This window comes from Manis javanica, chromosome X (genome assembly GCF_040802235.1).
Source record: "Manis javanica isolate MJ-LG chromosome X, MJ_LKY, whole genome shotgun sequence".
Taxonomy (NCBI): Eukaryota; Metazoa; Chordata; class Mammalia; order Pholidota; family Manidae; genus Manis; species Manis javanica.
In genome coordinates this window covers 102,295,902-102,306,809 of record NC_133174.1, presented here as the reverse complement: position 1 = coordinate 102,306,809, position 10,908 = coordinate 102,295,902, and the positions used below count along the sequence as shown (strand labels likewise).

The 10,908-nt window shown below is 39.4% G+C and overlaps 1 protein-coding gene and 1 long non-coding RNA gene across 2 annotated transcripts; both read right to left on the bottom strand.

Annotated features, from left to right (window-relative positions):
- Positions 1-546: 546 nt before the first annotated feature.
- SERTM2 (serine rich and transmembrane domain containing 2) lies at positions 547-3,510 on the bottom strand. The gene has a single exon (XM_037004785.2). It carries the CDS (start codon positions 3,285-3,287, stop codon positions 3,003-3,005), a length of 285 nt encoding a protein of 94 aa, XP_036860680.1. The 5' UTR covers positions 3,288-3,510; the 3' UTR covers positions 547-3,002.
- An 86-nt stretch (positions 3,511-3,596) lies between these two features.
- LOC140847498 (uncharacterized) lies at positions 3,597-10,136 on the bottom strand. The gene is made up of 3 exons (XR_012127561.1): positions 10,007-10,136; positions 9,754-9,850; positions 3,597-4,081 (listed from the first exon to the last, which is right to left on the bottom strand). It is a non-coding gene; the product is annotated as an uncharacterized lncRNA (long non-coding RNA).
- Positions 10,137-10,908: the final 772 nt, after the last annotated feature.

The window sequence follows — 10,908 nt, the reverse complement described above, 5'->3', positions numbered from 1 at the left end:
ACAACCCATGATTCTGAAATGTATGTGGAGTACATTTTTAGAAATAGAATTAGTTTTGAACATATTGGCAAATTTACTATTTCAAGAATTCATGTGGTGCGTCTTTTCATTACTAAGTTGAATTATATGAAATTGTGGATATTTGAGCATTTTTGACCTACAGAAATGGCAATTTCATATGGCTCAGCATAATTAAAAAGTGAGGAATCATTCTTTCACCTTAAAACAGAGTATATCTCTATATAAACAACCTACCTGTTTATATACATTTGGACTAACATGCAGTTTTTGGGAGAGTGGGGTTGGGGAAGGTAATTGCCAAATCAGCATTTCGGGTAGATGGATAAATTCTAATTATGCCATTGATTCCTCTAGCTGCCTCTTTGAGCAGTGATATATGTTGATTAATATATTTGGAAATTTAATATAATTTAATATAAATGGGAAAATTCTTTACAGTAAGTTTTCTAAAATGAAAATATTCAGTTTATTTTCCTAAATATCATGTGAGTCACCATAATGACACATCGGCTTAAATGCATCTCCATTTATATTATCACTGGAAATTTTGGGGGGGTTATGCTGCTATTTTACTGAAGTTGGTGCTATGTGCTTTAGTTAATGCTCAGTAAAGATCTGGATCCCATGGGGTAGTTGTGATGAAAGAGGATGGTTGTTTTCCAGCTGAGTAAACCTAATCATAAATTAGGGCTCTTCATCCAAGTTGGTGATTAAAGAGCAGTGTTAAACTCCTGAAATTTGGATTGGCAGGTCAGGTGGTCAGGGAAGAGATTTTCAGTCTGTCTCTTCCGGGCATTCCACATCAGGTTAAGAAACAAGGCATTGAGGTACCTTGCTATTCCCTGCTGTTGAAAGGGTCATCAGTTTCTTCATTTATCCAGTCACTGATTTCTTAACTGTAAAGTGCATTCAAATACTGTGAGTACAAAAGGGAGAGCCAGGAGTAAGGGGAGATGTGTGTCTTTAAGGAGTTCTGGGGTTATTTTGCCAGCCTTTGATGAAGTCCATGTATGGCTGCCAAGACCTAAGATTTTAAAGGGTGCGCAGAGACCGGGTGTTGAATAAAGACACAACTTAAACTACCAAATGTAATAATGTAAGAGTCACTTTGCATTTCGGAAAACATAATGCCAAGAGGGAAGTGCATGCCCTATCCAAGTCTTAGCCTACCTGCTGATCATCCCTGAATGGTGCAGAATGCAGCTGCCATCTCTTATAGTGCGCTGCTGTTGTAACAGGTGTGTGAGTCAGGCTTGCTGCTAAGTTTAGCTCTGCATGTGGGGATTTCACCGTTTGCAGCCCCTTGGAGAGGGGAGTATTGGCAAATGACTGTGTATAAAAGTAGAAAGCACTTGGGAATTTCACCACCAAGCTAGATTTAGACCAGAGTGAAGGGGCCAATCTAAATTGGTAACAGACTAGGGAGACTGCACTGCACATCTGGTGGAGGTGGCATTAACCTAACATCCATACCATTTCTCTCTCACCACCACTGTAGTTCCTGAGGGAGTACCCTGTGAAATTTGTTGACCACCTTGTAGGTGCAAGGGAGAACTGATTATTTTTTTTGCAGGTGGAATTTAGCACAGGTGTATTCGTTCTTTGGTGGCAAGAATATGACCAGCCTTCTAATTTCTAGTTTGTAAACAATACTCATCTCCTTTGGTTCCCTTTTAGAACGTTAATTTTTAAAAAATCAAATTCGTTCTCCACTACTGGCATACTAGGGCTACTTATGAGAATGGAATTTTTCCAAATATATTTCTCTTATAGGTAATAAGGGAAACACTTTATCTTTTGGCAGGGACTAGGAAGGGAGGAGCATTTTCTGGGAAAGACAAATGTGACATTTGAGGACACTGATCCTCAGTAAAGATTTATAGGAGGGTGTTGTTTAGTCCTTTCCTTCTTTGTCTCTCTTTTTACTTACACTCAGATCTAAAAGGAATCTAGTGGTGACTAAATAGCTCTCTGATCATTTTTCAGAAAGAAAAACCTGGCACCCAAAGGCTTGAATGTTTTGTCCAAAGCCACAATCATTCAACGACAGAATACCAAAATTATTTAATTTCTGCCTTAAAGTACAGTGGAGTCGTCTTTGGCAAGGCCACCTTTAAACAGAGCTCGTATTTGTGTGCAACTCAGTCCTGGAATGTGATGGGGAGGGAGAAAAAGGCAAAGAGGCTGCACGTACAATGTAAGGTTCATTGTTGTGAGCACATTTTGACTTAATTTTTGCTTGGTTTGGGGGAAACTCCTCATTCCACATTGTCATAAATCTGTCATTATCTGAATTTTTAGAAGTACAGTGATAATAATGCAGATAGAAAATGCACATTTTACCCTCTCTAGATGAGTTTGTTGACTAGAAATTATTTCTGCAAATTGGCTATTTTTAAACTGAAACAATTTTTTTAAATCTCTTCTTTCATTTGGGACAGACCTGATGGCCTTAGATGATGAAAAAATCACTGCACGTTTGAGAAAGGGCTTGGGTCCTTTCATTAACCTGCCACACGATACAGCTTCATGTCAGCAGAGGTGGTTCTTATAGGGTCCAAGTGCTAAGTTAAAACTTGTCCTTTTCTTGGGATGCCCTCATCAACCCTTTCAAAGGCAAATCTTCCTTGTTCTTGGAGCTTCCAGGGATCCTGTTTTGTTTTGTTTTTATGTAGCTGCTTATGAATTTCTGTGGTTTGAGGTTTCCTGGAGCCCAGGTGTTCTGTGGTTACTATGGAAACCTGCCCTCCCGGCCAGCTGCCGTTTCCTATATTTCTGGCAAAGAATGAGTTTTAAAACCTCTTAGATATTCCACAGCAGATTCAAGATAAAGAGTAACACAACAAAAATATAACCGACTGGTTAAACAAACAACTTGTTGATTCCCTACATGGGAAGCCATGTACAACAGAGTAAGCTTTCCTGAACATCAACATACAACAGTTCACTCAGATTCACTAACGCTCATATCCATCCTGGCGTTAAGGAGTGGGGATTCGACTCTGCATCTCTACATCTGTGAATTGAGGAACGTTTTCTGTGCTCTCAGATGTGATGGGTGAGATGACGTGTTTGAGCCGAAGGAGCATTGTGAAGAGCAGGATGAGGAGAATGGCCAGGAGGCTTAGGAATAAGCCCACGTACATGTACAGGTTGGAATACTTATCTGAAGTGGTGTCAACCTCTGTTGCCAAGGTTGGGAAATGGGCTCGCCCAGTGAGATTTCCATGGTACTTGAAATGTACCTCCGTCATCACTCGAGACATGAGTTGGTACCTGTTTCTATTTGATTTCTATTGCCCTTGAGGCATTCCACAGTGACTGAGACTGTCTGAATATATTGGAGCTGTTCTAACAGTCTCATACAAGGCAGTCACAACCAGAGCCAAGTCAGTAGTGCACGAGCAAGAAAATGGTAATGTTCTAATTTGGCAATTGCCACACTCTGTCCTCCAGCACAGCACCCTCTCCTGAATAGATTTTATCAGAAATTCTCGGTCATTTAAAATATATATATATATATATATATATATATATATATATAATATAAATCTTTTATTTTCCACAGTCCTACTCTTATACTCATTAAAATAAATATGATGAAACTGCTTTATAATACTGGTATGGGGCTAAGAATCAGAGTATTATATCAGACTTCTACTGTGTTTTGGTAGAGGGACAAATGGCTCTGTTTTACCTACAGCTCATCTAAATGTATGCATTAATTTTGTGGATTTAATTGGGTTCTTCTGTGAGGAGACTTCCTAAAGGTTTTTGTGTATTTCAGGCTCAGCATATCTGAGTTTTCACCTGTCGTCTCTTTCTGAATCTCCCCTAAGGATGGAGCTTGTAAGGTTTTTGCCCAGCTGCCGCAGCTTGAGAGCTATAAGTCTAGAGGACGTGAGTTTTCTACAGCTTTGTTGACGTCCCTCACTGTAGGCTGGAGGGAAAGTGTTGTCAGACCTGATAATTCTCAGTTGGAGGAAGTCTCAGAGTTGCTGACAGCAGTAGTTCTAGGCTCAGAAGATTTGACTCAAGATTCTTTAACAGATTAATTTTCCTGAAAATAAAAAACAAAAATAAAAAATTCAGCTATCTAAGAAGAACAGTTGACAATTTCTTTTGGAATAATAATTAACAGATACATTGCAAAATGGCTTGCTATGGGCAAATTAGTTTTAAAATGATATCCTGAGTTTTCATTTTGAATGCTTTTCTTCCTATGTGATAAATAACTATTAAAGAAAAAAATTCAGATCACTGAACAGCACCTAATAACTAGGCTAGATTAGGACAGTGTTTTCTAAACTAAGTCATTATAAAATTTGCCTGAGGTACTTATTTAAAATGCAGACCTGGGGCCCTGACCTAGACTTTCTGAATCAATCTCCACAGCAGGAGCATGTACCCCTAACTCAAGAGAGTCAGATTTTATTGGTCTAAGTTGGGTTCCAAGCACTGGAATTTTTCAGTTCCCCAAGTGACTCTAGAGTGTAGCTGGGACTGAGAGTCACTGCTCTAGTTTAACCAGGAAAACTTAGCACTGAAATAAAGAGCCCTCAATGTAAAGATCCATTTTATGAACTCCAGGATGAAGTGCCAAGGATCACTTTAACAAATCATGGAATTTTCAGGAATGCAAGCTTCCCTGAATTTTGTTTTTGTGTTCTATCTCTTCCATTTAGGTCTGTGGGGTGAGAATACACTTTTTTCTTCTTTAGTATTTGTAGATCAGAAGGAATTGAGAGGGTGTTCGGAGCAAATGACTCCATCTTTCATTATTGGTAAAGATAGAACTTTGTCTTTATTGGCAGAACCATTCCAGTGTGTAAATAGGGTCAACTATTTACAGTTGAAGCCTTCCAAAATGATTTAGCTTGTCATTTCAAACATGAATTTTGAATATGAGTGACTGAAATAAATCATCAAAACCACCATTACTCATCAAACTTCTACGTGCAATTGTATCGGAGAGCTAGTTCTGTCACTTTAACATATCCAAGGAGAGTTAATAGAAATAGCTCCAACAGTCACATTACTCTTTCTATAATCTTCAATTCTGCCCCCAGCCTGGGAGCACTTCAGCTTAGTTTATATTCACTAGCCCACATTACAATACCTTCTGTAATCTGCATGATTCTTTGTCTACCTACTTACTGCCCCCACTGCCCATGCAGAGTGACCTGGTTCAAAAGAAATAAGAGCAATGGTCTAGGAAACATTTTTGCAATAAAGGACCATCTGTTTTGATTTCTGATTCATTACTAAGTGGAACAATCATAGTAGGTACCCTTTAATTCCCAAGAAGCACCATGTCCCAAAGGCAATGATTCACCTGAGTAGCTTGTTATAAATGCGGATTTCAGGGTCTACTCCTGGGGGTTCTCTCTCCCCCAAACACTTGGTACTTCACCTTGCTTATTCTTCCAAACGCAGTTTTTCTCAAGAGTGTGATGCTGGACCCCCTACATCTTTTAAAATGTAGATTCCTAGGCCCTTCCCCAGGCCTACTGAGTTCTAATAGCTGGAATCAAGGCCCAGGAATATGCATTCCAAGCACAAGTTTTTCAGGTGACTCTTTGTGCTCTGAGCTTTCAAAGTGAACTGTCAATTTTTCTATCTAGATAGCCCAGATAAAGAACATAGCTAATCTGTGTTATTGTTTGGTTGGGTAGCCTTAACTTAAAACATTAAAACAGTGTTATTGGATGAATTGTGTCCCCCCAAAGAACAGGCTGAAGTCCTAACACCTGGTAACTGTGAATGTGACCTTATTTGAAATAGCGCCTTTACACATGAAATCAATTTAAAATAAGGTCATTGGGTTGGCCCTAATCCAATATGGCTAGTTTCTTATAAGAGGAGACAGAGGCAGAGATTGAAACAATGCATCTACAAGCCAAGGAATGCCAAGGATTGCCAGCAAATGCCAGCATCCAGAAGAGCCAAGGAAGGATTTTATCCTACAAATTGCAGAGGGAGCATGGCCCAACTGATGCCTCGATTTCAGACTTCCAGCCTCCGGACCTAAAAGAGTAAATTTCTGTTGTAAGTCATCCAGTTTGTGGCCCTTTGTTTATGGCAGCCCTAGGAAATGCATACACAGAGTAATCACCCTGAGGTCCTAGTATTTTGGAACCTTTGGGGCAATGTTTCTCAATGTGGTCCGTAGAAGTGCCGTCATCAGAATCACCTGGAAAATGCTTATTACCAATGCAGGTTTCTAGGTACTTTCCCTTGCTTCTTACATCAGAATCCCTGGGAGCAGGACTCTGAAAAACAACATTTGTGACAAGCTACCCACTTAGAGTTTCTAAGCATATTCTGCGAGGAATGGGTTCCAGTCCCTGCTGCCGTCAGTATCACTTATTAAGCCTTTTGAAAATGTGTATACCTGGGTCCTTCCTTCGAAGGTTCTGATTCTGTAGGTCTGTGTGGGGCATGCACAGCTGCAGTGTGGAAAGCTCCTGAGAGGCACTGCTCCACATAAAGGACAGAGCACCTTAGATTTAGGACTCTTCTAGTCCCAGGCAGCCCCCCCCAAAGGTGTTACTTTTTTACCAGCTCTCCAGAGGACAAAAAGAAGAGAAATGAACACTCACTGCTAGTGTAAGCCAGCTGGGTGAAGCCTCTATAATATTATATTGTCTATTCAGTCTCTGCAGACCACAAGTACACAGATTCGGGTAAGTCATATTCCTTGTTTTATGGCATATTGTCATCATGGGGGCCTCCAGGGCTGTTTTATTTGCTTACTTAATAGCACAAGTGGACAAACACCTGTGAACAAACACCTACCGACTTTTAGAGAATAGCTAATAATTTACATGACGCCTATTTACTCTCCTCCCCATCTCATCCTACTACCGATTCCTCTCCAGAAATAATCAGTACTCTGCATTTTGTTAATTACTACCTTTCTTTTATTTACACACACACATAACTCATGCATGCATGTGTACATACGTATGGCTAAACAATGTTTACTTTTGAACTTTATCAAAGTGTCAAGCACTATGTCATCTTCAACTTGCTCCTTTTACTTTACACTCTATTAGTGTATGATTTATTTGTAACTATTCTAATACCATGAAAAAGGAATAAAGTTTTGGAAGTCCACATATTGTTTTTGAGGATCCTTGTTGCTTTTGTACCTTACTCCATTCTCCTTAGCTTGGCATTCAAGGCTGTCAATGCCCCGATCCTGGCTGACCCTAATGCCTTCTACTACCCTCTTGTCCAATCAGGCTATAATGCTCACTGTTACCTACTTCCCTGCCTCCCATGTTTTTGTTGGGCCATTTCCTTCCATCTTCCTACACTTCTGCTTGGGGAAATGCTACCATTCTTCATGGTTCAATTTATGAAACTGGCCTTGATTTCCCATCCAAATCCCTAATTTCCACATGCTTTGTATCTCTCCTAGAGAAGTCACATTCACCTAATATTGTAAATATCTATTCATGTGTTCCCCAAGATGTAATTTGTAAACTCCTTAAGGATCTTTTTCAACACTTGATTCCATATATAACAATGCTTGCAGTAGCTGCTCAATAATTATTGAATAAATGCGTAGCATTGACAGCTTGAAGAGAAGCAAGGTCTTATCTCTGTTCGGATTGCTAATATAGCTTAGGGAGTAGCTTGAAACTCCCTTTTCTTTTTATGCCCTTTCCCCACTCCCCTTATCTCTTGTTATGAAAAGGAGTCTATAGTCCGGATTACAATCTGGAATTAAGGAATAATCACTTTGCTAGAAACTTTGCTCTTGAATTATTTCAGTTATATGATTTTAAAAGGAAAACTATATGGGATGGGTTTACAGCCTTAAATTTTAGAAAGTTCAAGTTTATCTATAGATGCTTCTCAGTAAACATTGATAATATGTTTTCTGCCTTCTACACAACTGATGCTGAATCTCCCTTAGGTCTGAATATTTTGAAAATAGTTATTAGAATCTAATGGAGCTCAGAGAAGCTGTAGAGAGCAATGATCTCACAGACAGTTGTCATTTCTTTCAACATCATTTGAGGGTTTGGAAAACTAATCACATATTTCTTACCTCTACAGTGTGCAGGTCCCCAAAGAAACCTGGCCAATTCAGACAGGTCTATTGATTTAATTCCTTAAATACATTAAGGACTTAGAAATAAGGAAATGAAAAGTTAGGTATTGGGGAATCCTCTTTGTTACTCAGTCCTGAATCTGTGACAACTTCTCATAAAAGCTTTCCAAATAGGATTGCTATAGCTCTCTTTGCTAACTAATTAATGAGTTGCACAGATAATGTGATTGCTCCACTAAAAGGTCTGCAGCATTTGGAAAGAAGACAACCATGCAGTTTCAAAAGAAATCGCAATTCTGTTCATTCTTAAGGCTCTGAGTTTTGTGGAAACACCCTTACAGAATTTAAGTATCTTGACATCCTTTCTGGAAGACTCATAAAATAACAATTGGTCTCTAGACTTCAGAAAAGTGATGGAAAGCTGCTGAGGGATAAGGAGGAGAGTGAGGGATAGGAAAGAGGGTAAGATTAGGAAAAAGAAGGAAAAGAGGTGGAGGGAAGGGCAGAGGCTAGAAAGAAGGAAATGTGAGCAGTGAATAAGATGCTGAGGGATGTGGGAAGTGGATAAGAGGTGGGAGGAAATAAGTGATTAAGAGGTAGAGATGAACATAGGGAAGCAAGAAAACATTGAGAAATAGGGAGGAAGAAAGGAAAGGGGGAGGGAAATATGAGGTGGAACTGCAAAGGAAAAGAGATTAACTTAATAATGAGCCAGGGTCCAACATTGGCCTGAACATCTGGTTCACTTCTAATGTAAATCAAAATACCCAAAAGTGATGTGAATGCACCTTTGGTTTTCTGATTGAATGTTTTGTCATTAACTTGGTAAGTAAAACTCTGGGTGGTAATAATAATAATAATAATAATAATAATAAAAACTTGTGTTTGGGTATGAACATTGAAATACCAAGTCTTGTAACCTTCAACATCAGCATGGTGTGTATAACCTCACTGAAGCAAAATAACACCCAGATTGTGCATTTTGCTCCTTAGAAGGGAATGTGGAGCTTTCTCTATCCATCAATCCTGAGAGGGATCCGTTGGGTGAAACTTGTTTCTAATAAGAGCACCAAAGTTATGCCTGGACCTTCGAAATCAAATAGACTTATTCAGCAAACCTTTGATTTGAGTGCCAGCCAAGTACCAGAACCTCTGCTAAGTGCTGGGATAGAGAGAGAAATGTAACCCGATCTCTGTTTTGGTCCTCAAGGAACAGCTGGTAGTTATGTTAACACAATGAAGTTCAGAGAACACATCACTGGTAATTCGATATTTCCTGTATGACACCTGCCTATCTAATCCCAGAGCAGAAATCCCACCAAACAGCTAAGGAAATGATCAGTGGAACAATTTAGAAGACAAAGTTTAAACTATTATTGCAACCGCTTTCAGGCGTTAACACATTCTGTTTATGTTTATCTGCTCAGCTTGAGGACAGAAACCTAGGAGCTGTTACAGCATCTAGTTCCACATCAGCCTGTGAAAAAACAGTTCCAGCAGCTGGAGCTGTTTCAATGGCTGGAACCATTAAGTAATAAGCTTTCTCAAGTGGGAGTTGCTGTATCTTCTGCGGCAGATGGTGCCTGTTTGTCACACCTGACAATAAATAAAACAATGCCGCTCATTTTATGATAAATAGCATCATAATATTTCCAAATCTCTCTTACCTTAACTGACTCAGGGGATGAATGGTTTTCACGATTTAAGTATCCCTTTTGAAGCTTGCACTGACAGGCAACTTGTTCAGGAACAACTCTGGAGTATCTGGAAAACAGGATGAAAGCTTTATTGTGCCAAAGGAGCAGGACTATGCTCAGCAAAGTATGCTTTCCCTTTCATCTTCCTAAAGAGTCAGACCTTTTCAGCGCAGAACAGAAAAGCACCTTTTATTAGTTACTTAAAATGCCAGTTGCCACTTACAGCTTCAGATTGCAGTTTCAGATGCTGCTCCTTGTCACTCCAAAGAGCCAGAAGTGTCTCTCTGGATGTGTATACACCGTCTGGAACACTTGAATGGAAGCAGCCCGAACAGTTGAGTCCCCAGTTCCTCTCAGGCAAGGTAGTGATTCAGCTTTGCTCTGCCTTAGTGGCGTGGAGCCCAGGAGGGAGGAGATAAGAGAGAAGCTGAGCAGCAAAGTTTGTATAAGCGTTCCACTTTAACCCCTTCGAGGTTTCTTCCTTAGTCTGAAGGACTAGCCAGACGAATCCTCCCTGTTTTTGTAAAAGCTTCTTCATATGTCATTTATGAGGATCAGACCTGTCGCTCAAATCAGGAGGTGTTTCATCCTAGGTCTTATAGTAATATACGCTTAGAATTGAAACCAACCATGTCAGGATGTGGTGGTGGTTAAGTAATTGGATCTTTACAAACAGAATGTAAGATAAATATATGTTGACAGGTTTGGGAAAAAAAATTTTTTTTTTTAGGCACCAACCGAATACTTTTATTTTGCATTTTTTTGTGGAAATTTAACATCAGTCCTGGAATCAGGTCTGAGTCTCTGGTTGGGGGGTCTAAGCTTTAGGTAGACTATCTTTGAGGAAGGTATATCTATCTAGGGTGTATTTTCCATTATTAATGATTCATCCAACTGCAGTTTAAATGCTCTTACAGTGTTTTATATATTGTGGTAGGAGGAAGATACGTTTCTTGAGTATCTACTTTGTGTCAAGCTTTTAATGTAGAGAATTTCATTTAATCTTCACAACAACCCTGTGAATTGGGTATTATTATCCTCATTTGTAAAATGAGAAACTGAGGCTCAGAGAGGAAGTATATCATGCAGTTTAATAAGCTTGGAGACAGTATTTGAAAACAAGGC

What these genes read in the sequence shown, in the direction of transcription:
- SERTM2 (XM_037004785.2), bottom strand. Translation starts at nt 3,287, where the DNA reads ATGTCTCGAGTGATGACGGAGGTACATTTCAAGTACCATGGAAATCTC.